At 39.6% G+C, this 13,420-nt stretch overlaps 1 protein-coding gene across 1 annotated transcript; it reads right to left on the bottom strand.

Moving 5' to 3' along the window:
- Positions 1-492: 492 nt before the first annotated feature.
- On the bottom strand, positions 493-13,271 carry nfkbiz (nuclear factor of kappa light polypeptide gene enhancer in B-cells inhibitor, zeta). Its single transcript, XM_042717013.1, has 12 exons — positions 12,990-13,271; positions 12,556-12,653; positions 12,415-12,448; positions 12,235-12,320; positions 8,610-8,881; positions 8,368-8,473; positions 8,130-8,276; positions 7,273-7,336; positions 4,013-4,176; positions 2,817-2,927; positions 2,579-2,746; positions 493-1,466 (listed from the first exon to the last, which is right to left on the bottom strand). Exons 1-12 carry the CDS (start codon positions 13,165-13,167, stop codon positions 1,422-1,424), a joined length of 1,473 nt encoding a protein of 490 aa, XP_042572947.1. The 5' UTR covers positions 13,168-13,271; the 3' UTR covers positions 493-1,421.
- Between the last annotated feature and the right edge of the window lie 149 nt (positions 13,272-13,420).

Here is a 13,420-nt window from a genome sequence, read left to right as displayed (position 1 = left end):
CCAGAAAAACACAAGAATTCTGGAATGTGACGTGTAAGAACTGAAGCAGAAGAAATACAGGAAATGCAGAAGTCGAGGTTATAGCTGATGATATGAAGAATTTTGCTGTAGTTTCACCAGACTCAGAATATGAGGAAATATCACGTCTGTTACACAATGACATAATAATCGTGCTTTCCTCTTATAAAACTAAAAGGTCAGCTTACATGAGTGAGGGAATCTATTTTGAGTGGCTTCCTTGGGTCCATTGTATATGAGGGTTTTTGTCATTGTGATGACTTTAAAGGCACTGAGAAGCAGATGAACATGGCCATGACAAACACTTCACCTGGTAAATCACTTTAGTACTATTACTGTGATCTTGCACTTCCCATGAATTCCTGTAAAGTGTGTGCGTGACATTCGCTCGTGTTTCAGTCCAATTATTTCCTGCTCTGGATCAGTTTTCTGATCTTTTGTTTTGACACTCTTCTGAAATCTGACACTCACGAGAACAGAACAAGGAATCTTTATTTAAGACTGAATTACAGCTGACAATTAAACACACAGAATATCATGTGACCTGCAAAGGAAACACAAACAATGACCCGCTCCTGATGCACAATAAACATAATGCTGAATGACAGCATATATACATATATAAAGAGATAAAGAATAACAATATATACTGTACTAATCCCATCACCACAAAAACTCATACATCAGCAATAACATGCAAATACATGTAATATGAGCTGTTATAATGCACTAATGCCATCTCTTTCTGTCTTCATCAAAAACAAACACCTTTAACCCTATTTTTATGTGGATTTTACCGTTGATTCTGAGAACAGCAGTTACAATCAAACAGAATAATCAGAGTTATCCAGAATAATTAGAGGACTTCTCGAGAATGGCATGACCTCATAAAAAGTTAATTATCAATGGAAGAAAGTCCCAAAATAACACGCCGAGACACGCCTGAAGTCAACACTCGGGGACGTTCTGGTCCAACAGGTTTAAAGTTACTGATTATCATCTCGTGTTTAACATTCTGACAAAACACACATCAGAGTAATAATAATAACAGAATAATAATACAGACAGAGTTTAGAGATTATAGTTTACAACCTTTTACACATCAGAGCCAAATGCAGCGTTTCAGATCTGCTAACGAACAAGAGAAGAAGATTCACTTTCTTCCTCTTTAACGACGTGTCCTCATTTATTATTGCTTTCTGAATAATCCTTCCTAACTTCCTCATAACACTGGATTCCTCTTCTGACGTCCGGTAGCATCTCTGAGCCGTTGCTCTCACTTTCCTGTGCCGTCTACTACTCAGTAGTGAACAATGATAAAACTGTTTCATAGAAACAACCGACATCTGCCTGCGGCGGCAAATGAATCTGTACACAGACGGCTGCCTGACTGACAGCGATTCTCACGAGCGGGACAGCGCTCCTTTACCTTTCAGGATCCGACGCACCTGTGGACAGCACAGAGAGAAAAGCGTCAGTGATTCACTCCTCAAACCGGTTCATCCATCCACTCGAACGCTTCAGGGCCGCTCAGAAGCAGGAATCATCTGTGACTGCTGGAGCTCAGCGAATCTCAAACCAACATCGTCTGGTCTGACTGATTCGTCCAGATGAAGAACCACAGCGAAAGTACGGTTTGAGAGACGCTGGGAATCACACGTTAATGAAAATACAGTCTAGTGCACCAATCTACCATATAATGAGATCACCGCTGAAACAGAAAGTTTTTGGTAAAGTCTTGTGAAGTCTAACTGAAAAGTGCATCATTACGGGAAGAGCATTCTGCGTTTACATGGACCCTAACAATCCGATCGCAATTGGACTAGAAACACAATCAGAATGAAAAAGTCAAATTTAAACACATCAATCGGACTGAATTGGCCAGCTCTGATTCAGATTTCGATCGGGTTGTAAGGGGTGGTTTATTCCTTTCGTAATCCAAACACTTGATAGGACTGAAAACCGAAACTGGAAAACACTGCTCATGTACAGTGACCTAAAAATAGCGTAATAACGCGTGGAAAGAGCTGCTCTTTGGTGAATAAAGGGTTCTAAATGAGTTTTGGTCATTCATTCAAAAATTTTGAACAATGTCTCATCAGTCCTTGTTTAAGACTCTCATCCACAGACCACGGGTTTTGGGTTCTTTTACTGCTTTCTAAAGTAAACTGCAAGTGTGTGCATGTCAAAAGATTCAATCCGATCAGCAACGACATATAAACACTCATATCAACCGATCACTTTATTTAGTGTTCATATAAACACTATGCTCAGATTCGTCAAGCCGAATGAATTAATTCCGATGGAAGCAAAAACCATGTAAACGTAGCTGTTTTGTGTCGATGTATTTCATATTGTAATATTATTTTAATGTTGGGTATTTGTTGCATTAAGATACATTTGGATGAGGAAATGAACTCACTAACAGAGCGATTCAGTGAAACCCAAAATTACAGTTTCATCTGTTCTTTTCAAAGATATGGATGATGCAAAGGTAATAATAACTAGCGGTGTTATCTTCCCCATCATCGACAGTCTGTTCGACTCGCGGTTCTCTGACCTGGTCTCCCAGGGGCCCGTCGGGCACTAGCTGGACCGGCTGCTCGTGCTCCAGGTTCTTGGTGCTGGGATCGGCTCCTCGTCTCAGCAGCAGTCGCACCGCGTCCGGTTGAGTCAGCCGGCCCTGCAGAGCGCTGGCCATGTGCAGAGCCGTGTTCCCGCTGAACGCCTGCGGGTCACAGAGCAGAGGTCAGAGGTCAGAGGTCAGACCAGCGCTGGACACAGCACTGCACACTCACCTTGGCGTTTATGACCGGGCAGTAGGTGGACTGATCCAGAAAGAGGCGCAGCAGCTCGACGTTGGCCTCTTCGGCAGCCATATGCAGCGCGGTGCGGCCGCTCTTACAGTCCTGACAGAAACACGGGAAACACGCGAGTCACGACACACACACACACACACACACACACACACACACACCAGGGCCGTGTTCACTAAACATCTGAACTCTTTCACCACCAGCGTTTTTGCTGATATTCACTCAAATTTTATGGCCCCCAGAATATTTTGTTGTATGAATATCTGAAGATGCAATACATCAAATTAAAGATTAGACCCTCTACTTTCAAATAAAAAAATCTGGTTTATTCCCGCTTCAAGCATTCTTTTTTATCAACACTAGAATGTAGGTAGGTTTCATTTTAAGCAAAAGCTGAGAAAATCACATTTTTATGAACTACTACATATGGATCATCTTCAGTATTATGATCAAAGCAAAGCTGCAGTAGATGTCTTCCATCAGTTCTCCCAAAGCTTGCACAGGCCTTTAACACTTTCTGGATCCACATTTCACTCGCTAGCATTAGGCAGTTTTCATTTATATGTGGTTAGTGTTGATGATCGCATTTTTTTTTCATATGCATATTATTACATATGAGATCGCTTGTTTCTTTGTCTTTCTGGTCTGTGTTTTTGATCAGCACTTTCTAGACTCATTCAGGAGTTGCGTAATAGCGTATAACAGTGAAAACACCGAAAATTCAGTTTGGCAAGGAAGAGCTGTTTCATGAATGACGGAAAATTCTGTGTTTGGCGGGGAAAGAGTTAAGGCTAAACGTAGTTCATAACTCACAGATTTAGGAGAAAATCTTTAAAATAACATCGGAATCCTAAATTTAAGACTCCTAAATTTTAGCTCTAACAGTATTTCACAAAGCATTCTAGCAGTAAAACTAGCTCCTAAATCTGTGAGACATTAGGAGTAGTGAAATTCCAGAAATTCTAATGGGTTCCATTACAATTCCACACTTTTAACCATTAAAACCAGTAAAAAATGGTTTTCTGCAGCGTGTTTTGGGACATATTTCATGAGGATTTAGTGTTTTTAACAACCTAACAATAGAAGGTGACCAGTTACCAGGAGAGACACATAGGTCCATTACAGTCTCTATTAAAACCAATACAAGTCCCATTATAACCAGTAAAACCATTACAAACCTTGGCCTCCAGCGAGGCGCCCATCAACAGCAGTGTGTTCACACACTCGGCGAGCAGCTTCCTCTTCTGCAGCAGAACCGGACTCTGAGCACACGGAGGGCCACGGCTCAGCTCCTGCAGCACGGCATTGTGGGACAGCACCGCCACATGGAGAGGTGTGAGTCCTGCAAACACAAAACACTCAGCATCCTTTACTGCGCTCCAACATCAGCGGTGTGCGAATTCATTACATGAAGTAACCAGGACAGTAGGGCTGTCAAAAAGAAAATAGAATTTAGAATATTTGTTGAATTTAAAATAAAAATACACATTCAAATGCAAAAAGGTTTCATTTGAATGTAAGGTGTGTGTCATGCAGCTTTATCCGTGGCACACGAGATGCGATGACGATGTAAGTGTCGTTGCATTTTAATGCTTTTGTTAGGCTCCAGCAGATCTTGTTTATGTCAAAACTGAAGCCGTTCACACAGAACACTTATTTATCGCATTTTCTAGAGCGACTTCTTTCACCGTTGCACTCGCGTCTCACACAAGAGCGCCGATGTTTAGAAAACCATGTAAAATAAATGTACGTCCAACTATTAAATAACATGTCTCAAAACTTTGTGGACATTTTTCCATCCCACTTCATCTCATCTCATGTTTTTAAATTAAAAAATTCTCTTTTATTAGTTTTTTGGTCTTTGTATTAAACTTTGCATACATACATGATGTTGTTTTGTTTCTAATTGTTTAAGCAACCTAATTAATTATATTTGGTTTATAAACATTATTTTATACATTATGCACCTTTTTTTACAAAGATAGTCATGTTATTTTATTACTTTGAAGAAATGTCAGCGGTGGACGAAGTACACAAATCAAGTACTTGAGTAAAAGTACAGATACGTATAATAAAATTTTACTCCAGTAAAAGTAAAAGTACTCCTTTTTCAATTTTACTCGAGTGAAAGTACAAAAGTACTCAATTTTTTAAATACTTAAGTAAAAAAGTACTGATAGATAGATTTTGCAATTTTATATAGACTACCTAATTTAATTTTATATTAGCACATTTTTTTTTATATAATCCTACTGCTCAAAATACCTGGAATTTTCCCAAAGTAACCACTACATGGAGTCAAGATATATTTTTGTTGTTGATATGGACTACGCTGATGAGAGTGATGTAGTAATGTTCACTGTGAAGCTTACACCTGAGAGAAAACAGATTGTGACCCTGGACCACAAAACCAGTCGTAAGAGTAAATTTTTCAAAATTGAGATTTCTACATCATCTGAAAGCTGAATAAATAATCTCTCCATTGATGTGTGGTTTGTTAGGAGGACAATATTTGTCTGAGATACAACTATTTGAAAATCTGGAATTTGAGGGAGAAAAAAAAAAAAAAAAAAATCTAAATATTGAGAAAATCATCTTTAAAGTTGTTCAAATGAAGTTCTTAGCAATGCATATTACTAATCAAAAATTAAGTTTTTATATATTTACAGTAGGGTTAGGGTTAGGGTTAGGGTTATTTACTAAATATCTTCATGGAACATGATCTTTACTTAATATCCTAATGATTTTTGGCATAAAAAAGGTTTGCTGTGGCTCAGTGGTAGAGCATTGTGTTAGCAGCGCAAAAGGTCACGGGTTTGATTCCCAGAGAACACACATACTGTTAAAAAATGTATAGCCTGAATGCGCTGTAAATCGCTTAATATAAAAGGATAAAAGTGCCTGCTAAATGCATAAATGTAAATAAAAGAAAAATTGATCATTCTGACCCATACAATGTATTTTTGTCTTTTGCTACAAATATACCCAGAGACTTAAGACTGTGTTTGTGCTGCAGGGTCACATCTGACCATCAGATTTTTACCAGCAAGAAAAAAGTGTTTTAAAGTTTGTTGTTTTGCAGAACATCACAGTTATATATGACTTGAGAATAAGGCCTGAAGTTAGGAAGAACATTTTAAGGAAAATATAATTATATTTTCATAATGATTTTTTTCTTCTCAAACCTTGTCTGTGGTGTAAACACCCCTGGCCCAATGCCCCCAGAGGACATCACTTCTCAATCTGATAATTACTGTAGTTACCATCTTCTGAACATCACAGCCTTTCTTTTTCCTCAGATGTAATCTATCTAGGTGACTGAATAAAAATATTTGGACTTTATTTTAAAAAATTACCTCAATTTAGCACCAGCAAGCTTGTTAGCTAGACAGTTAGCATCAGCTAACAATTTTTACTTATTTTCAGTATGGTCAACATTCATATCTGTCTACCTGAGCGGTTAATCCCAACAATATAAAAATTTACACTGTTGATAAAAAATATAAAAACAGATGACACATAGGGCATGCATTTTAATAAAACTGTTAATGTTACGGAAGCGGGGAATTTGAACGTGCATGAGTCATGTTATGTAATCTGTGATATTTTAATGCCCCCCCCCCCTTTTTTTTTTACCTACGAGGCACTTATGCTGTAAATAGATCACCCTTTACAGCAGCTGTAGTTCACAAGCTAATGACAGTTTTTACCTAAATATATTTTTAGATGTTTTTCAGTTACAATAATTAATCCTAAAATTCGACATTAGTAACTTACTTTTAACAGAATCAGACGTGTGCGCGCTCACAAGATCTCCCGATTCTTCTTTGTGAATTCAGTTCACTGGAGAGACTCGCACTAAACGGTTCATTTGAATCAGTGAGTCGTCGACTCGAGAACAGCTGCAATCGGATCATTCCAATTCATGAAACAATCGTTTGGTGCGATTTACGAATCGATTTAAAAGGTTCATTGAAAAGAATCATTTAGTTCTTGAATCAGAAACCTCTTCTGCGTGTCGGAGCACGTGATATATTATAAGGAGTAACGATATGTTTTATGAAATGTAGTGAAGTAAAAAGTACCATCTTATGCTTTGGAATGTAGTGAAGTAAAAGTAAAAGTAACTCAAAATAAAACTACTCCAGTAAAGTACAGATACTTGAAAAATGAATTTAAGTACAGTAACGCTAAAGCGTTACAGTAAGTAAAGCTACTCCGTTACTGACCAGCACTGAGAAACGTGCATTAGTAATATTTTGCTCTTGTGGCCTCAAGAGAGAAACCAAACGCTTTTTTCCCCCTAACTGAAATTATGCCTTTTAAATTTGAATATAATTGATATATTGATAACATTTAAGTACAAAATTGGTATTTAGATTTTCAGCCATTCTGACAGCCCTGCAGGACAGATGAGCCGTTTCTCAAAGACACTGACCGTCATAGTTGACCACCTCCACGTTCACCAGCCGTCCGCTCGTCTGCACAGATCTCTGGATGGCCTGAGGGGAAACAGTGAGTTTGCCATTTACACAATTCCCAAGAAAGCTCTAGAAAACAGATCTCAACACGTACTGCCCCATGGCATTCTGGGAGAAGCCGGTGTCTGCGTGCACCGACCTGTCGACAGTTAATGGCTGACAGAAACACAGGCATTTTGTTTTGCAGTCTTATCAAAAGAGCTGTGTAGTGCGGCCAGGCGAGGGGATTTTGCGTGCCTCTTTTTTGAGGAAATGCATATTAGTTAAGCATGTTATGAGGAAGTCAGTTAGCGTCTGGTTAAATAAACACTGAGCATCTGAATGAATGATAGACGAGGACTGTTGACAGAACATGAGAACATGATAAGAGGAAAAACTGCAGCTAACAGACACAGACGCAGGTTAATAAGGAAATACTGTGTTGTTTATGGCTGTTTATGGCCAGGATAGACAACTGGTTAGTCAACATCTTACTGGTCAGTTAGTGGTTGTGTACTTAAACCAAGATGCAATTATCAATTAAAATATTTGAGAGTTTTTATGTGTGGACTGCAGTGAGCCTTGTACCTGTTATCATACTGAATGCACAGGTTTATTGGTTTTATTAGTATTAGCTGAGATCATATGCTCTGATTCTTTAAGGTGTTTCACTTCTTCAGACAGATGGCTGCTTAAAAATGGAAAAACAGACTCATCAAACTGTTGGATGTCATGAATGAAAAATCTAGCCACTGTGAAGAGTCTGAAGAGTTAAATATGCTAACCTAGTGTCTGAAAACACCTCCAGATGTGGACTCATAACATGAGCAGATACCTGCAGCGTGGAGCAGTGGCCCTTCTCTGCGCAGACGTGGAGCGGGGCCCGGCCCCAGCAGTCCCTGGTGTTGAGCTCGGCTCCCAGCAGAAGCAGGTCTTGAGCGATCAGGTGCTGGTCTGCAGCGACGCTCACCTGGAAGGCGCTCTGCGAGGAGAAGAGTCACTGTTAATCACAGGTGTGTTCCTGTCTGTGCTGGGAATGCAGACAGCTGCAGTGGGAGTGTTTCTGACTGTACCTGGTCGTTGTGTTCTTTCATGTCCAGCATGCCGATGGCAGCCATTCTCCTGGCGAGGACATACGCCAGAGCTCTTCTTCCCTGAGCCACCGCGATGTGCAAGTACCTGTAATCAGTCGATAATCAGCTAACGACTCCAGGTCACGTTCCTCTGAACACATGTGAAGCAACAGAACAGTGTATCCACCCGTGAGTGCTGAGACAGCGCTGATCGAGAGTATTATGTGTGGAAGAGCACTCACGTGTCTCCGTCTGCGTCTCGAGCGGTGAGCTCCATGTGGCTCAGAGCAGCCAGTCTCTCCTCCTCCTGCTGGATCTGCCACTGGAAGAAGGACACTGGAGGTGCAGCGGTCAGGCTGAGGCCGGACGAGGATGGGAATGTGTTCAGATGGCTTTGGGCATCAGCGCACAGATCCTGAGGAAAGCCTCTCACCGTCACAGACTCGATGGACAGAACGTCCCCGATGTCCTCCAGCATCTCAGCATCACAGAACATGTTCTCACCGCACGGAAACTACAGACACAGAGCAAGCGGCTTCATACATACACTGGACAGTCAGTGTAAACCCACTTACAATAATGATTTAGAGTCTAAAGTCACCAGTGTTTCTCAACTCATCTGAAACGTTCTAAGAGATGAGAAACGCTGCGCTGTTGTGATTCTGAACTGTATCGCAGGTGTCTCCCACAGACTTACACTCTGTGTGTGGGCACTTCCCCTGAGGGATGGATATATATATATATATATATTTATATTAGGGCTGTCAATCAATTAAAATATTTAATCGCATGATCGTCATGAGTTAACCCATGATTAATCACAACTTAGTTGCACATTTTTATTTGTTCTAAATGTACCTTAAATTAATACTTTTCAAGTTTTTAATACTCCAATCAACATGGGCATGGACAAATATGGATGCTTTATGCAAATGTATGTTTATTTTTAATGAAACCATAGTCAGCATAGAGGATGAAGACTAGATATGTTTCAAAGATGTTTTTAAAAGAACTTGTTAATGTCTATTAGACACATAAAAAAGAACAGAAATACCAGGCTCCCATTACTTCTCTTGCTTTGCACTGAGCAATACTTACACAACCCTGTTTACATTATTCGCAGACAGGGCAGCTCACTTCTTCTGAATGTGCTGTACATTTATTATTACATTTGATTGCCTCTCTGTGCCCACATGGTCGCCGTGATTTTGCCAAGTAAGGCATGTTCCTGGATCAACATTACTGTCCAGAAATGTAGACTTAACCCAATCCCTACCCCAAAACCTAACTTTACCCATAATTTATTCCTAAAATCAGTGTGAAATGATTAAAAAGGGTGTAGAAGCACCTAACCCTGATCATAAGCCTAAAACAGATATTTCATGAAGTTAAAGTTATCCCTCGATTCTGATTGGTTGATTGGAATGTTGATCCTGGAACATGTTGTATTTGGTGAAATCACGCTCACCGTGCCCACATACTGTATTTTGATGCAGCTAAATTCTCAAGAAAACTGTTTTTATTGATATATGTTACTGTTTCTGTTGTCAGAAAACAGAATGAATATAAAATAATGACTGAAATGTGACCCATTAAGACTACATAACCAGCTCTCACTCCTAAGATATTAATCTGCAGAAAAATCCTGATTTATAATCAAGTCGTTGTCTGATGAAATCAAATACACATAAGATAAAGACAATAGCTGTGCTGTGATTTCAGCTATACTTGCACGTAATATTAGAGAAACAACATAATATCAGTTTTAACTGAAAGCGTTGCTCTTCTCAGCGGAACAGATGAGACGCAGAGAGAGAGAGAGAGAGAGAGAGAGAGAGAGAGACAGAGAGAGAGAGAGAGACAGAGAGAGAGAGAGAGAGAGAGACAGAGAGAGAGAGAGAAAGAGAAAGAGAAAGAGAGAGAGAGAGAGAGAGAGAGAGAGAATGAGACAGAGAGAGAGAATGAGACAGAGAGAAAGAGAGAGAGAGAGAGAGAGAGAATGAGACAGAGAGAGAGAGAGAGAGAGAGAGAGAGAGAGAGAGAGAGAGAGAGATGAGAGAGAGCCTGCAGTGGTGATGACCACTATATAGAGAGAGAGAGAGAGAGAGAGAATGAGACAGAGAGAGAGAAACACACAGAGAGAAAGAGAGAGAGAGAGAGAGAGAGAGAGAGAGAGAATGATACAGAGAGAGAGAGAGAGAGAGAGAGAGAGAGAGAGAGATGAAAAAGAGAGAGAGAGAGAGAGAGAGAGAGAGAGAGAGAATGAGAGAATGAGAGCATGAGAGAGACAGAGCAAGTAGTAAACCAAACAGAGACAGAGAGAAAGAGAGAGAGAGAGAGAGAGAGAGAGAATGAGACCGAGAAAGAGAGAGATGAGAGAGAGGGGTGTGCTGGGAAAGAGAGACTTACAAACTAAATAAGGTATAGGCAAACCCTTATGATTTGTCACTAGGTGCTTTTCTGTAGAGTCTGTGAGTCTGAAAAGTCACTAAATCTAAATCTTGCTAAGTTGGCAACACTGTCATCTCCATTTCTCCAACTACGGGTCACGAGTCAAACAGAAAATGCTGCACTAATAAAATGAAAATGAATTTGCATTAACAGGTTAATTTTAACAGCCCTAATATATATATATATATATATATATATATATATATATATATATATATATATATATATATATATATATATATATATATATATATATATATATATACACACACACACACACACACACACACACATCTATATATGTTGGTCTAAACATAAACAGCAGACAGGCTGATTGAAAACGTGAATTCATTCTCTGCCACTAGGAGGCACTATCCACATGTTTCATAACGAGTCTACTGTTTTACACATTATGGGAGGGTCATACGGTTTGGGGACGTTTCGCTCAAAAAGACTGCAACAAATCATTTCAAATTGAGCTACAAATAATCCTTATCCATAATTTTCTATTTTCAGAAGTCAGGAGAATAATGTTACATTTGGTATATTAATGTGACATGATATAATAACAATATCCACTGTAAGTAAATGAAAAAAGACATATACTGTGCATTTGTGGTCTGCTCTCCTGATTTAATTTAGGATATAAACCACAAATAATTCCCTGGAATGCGCTAAGAATCTTTCATTTTCTCCCCAAATCCTCACGTCTCTTTCCAGGTTTGTTTTCACACGGATGCTGTAAAATGTAATTGTTACGAAATATAGACATTACTATAATGATATTTAACACGTCTGTAATATTTCTGTGGATAGAAGAGGATCTTTATGAGTTATTCGTGCTGTGTTGAAAGTAATTTGTTAATGTTTTTACGCTTTTAAATTTGCTTTTAATGACCGGTGGTTAAAGGGTGAGTAAAATAATGTCACCTCATTGTACCTAGTTTTTGAAAATACTTATTATTGTGTTCATAGAGCAAACCTTTTGCTGATTGTATACAGTGTAAACGGAAGTTACACCCATAATTTGCGCAAAGCTTCACTGGGTGCAGGAAAAAGACAGATTGAAGCGGCAGGATCAGCACTTTCCCGACAACGACGCTGTGCTCACAAACACTACTTTATCAGGCATTGTAATTTATCAGAAAGATGAAATATAAAATGAGATTGAGGTTCCCTTCAAAGATACATTCATAGAAAAGAACCCGCGCCACGTTTTGATTTTGAAACATGCAGCGCTCATGTGTATTCAGAGAAGTCAAAGTCTTAAGGAAAACAAATAAATATAGGAAACACTGGAATAAAACCCACACGGATCTCTTTCCAGTAGAATTACAGACAGATATCATTGTCTTTGACAGGCCTCAGAATCTAGAGAGTGGAGATAAAAACAGATAGTGGAGCAGTGAAACGCACCGGGTCTGCGACTCGCAGTCGTTTACCAGGACAGAGACACAGATTCTCCAGTTCCCTCCTCGTTCTCTGCAGCGCATGTATTACAGCTATAATGAAATCAAAAAATTATTATCCAGAAACTTTTGACAAACGACTCCCTGTTACTATTACAAATCATAAGTGCATAATTGATGTAGTTACCTGGACATTCATTTTCCACTTGATATTGCTGAGCCTGTAATCAAGCATATAATTCATTTGCAATAGCATAAAAAACAGCACTGGATTCATTCAAATCATGTGTCATAAAACCTGTCATAGAGCATAAGAATATAGATGTACCTGGCTGTGGTGTCGCTTCTGCAGGATCAGCTCTTTGACGGTGTTCTTCACGCGCACGCCTTGATAGCGACTCGGTCTGCGCGCGCTGTGCGCTTCCACTGAAGAGGAAGACGCTTCAATTAAACTTTATTTACTTTAATAAGTTTACTGTCCTCTGAAGGCCACTGAAAACTCCCATGATTACACACATCGATCTATCGTCGTCATTAAATAAATGCATGATATGGACATCAACTTGACACTGATAAGCTTCTGCTAAATATAATATAGAAACTTTCATTTTCTGTAAAGCTGCTTTGCAACGATTTTTATCGTGAAAAGTGCTATACAACTAACTGAACGGAATTGAACTAAAGTTTTTATTCTACAGCACAAGCACTTCAGTATGGTTATTTAAATATTAAAAGGGTCTCATAATAATTAATCTTCCCTACCGCTGTCGCTGTTTTGAGGGCTGCTCGCGCTGCTCCAGCTCTGCTCCGAGTCGGACAGATTCGGTTCCGCGGGAGAAGCGCATCCGTAGAACGACAGCAGGTCCACCGGACTGGTCATCACATCGCTGTCCCGGTCCAGAACACCGGACAACCCCTCACTAACTCTGTCGATGATCATCGTCTCTTCTCCTGCTGTGACGCGCGAGCGAGCGTTGGGTCTGAATGACGCGATGCAACACTCGCTGAAAAACTTATCCGCGAGAGGCGTCAGTAGTGACGTCACGGCGCTCCTTCAGCACTCCGCGATTCAAAACCACGAATAATTAAAATGTCATCAAAACAACGGGAACGTGAACAAAGAACCATCGAGATCTTCATGAAATTATCCAATCCAGCCAACATCATCAACATTTGATGATTTGACCGTTTCA

The sequence above is a fragment of the Cyprinus carpio genome, chromosome B1, assembly GCF_018340385.1.
Source record: "Cyprinus carpio isolate SPL01 chromosome B1, ASM1834038v1, whole genome shotgun sequence".
Lineage (NCBI taxonomy): Eukaryota > Metazoa > Chordata > Actinopteri > Cypriniformes > Cyprinidae > Cyprinus > Cyprinus carpio.
Note: the sequence above shows the minus strand (reverse complement) of the source record. Positions and strands in the feature narration are given on the sequence as shown.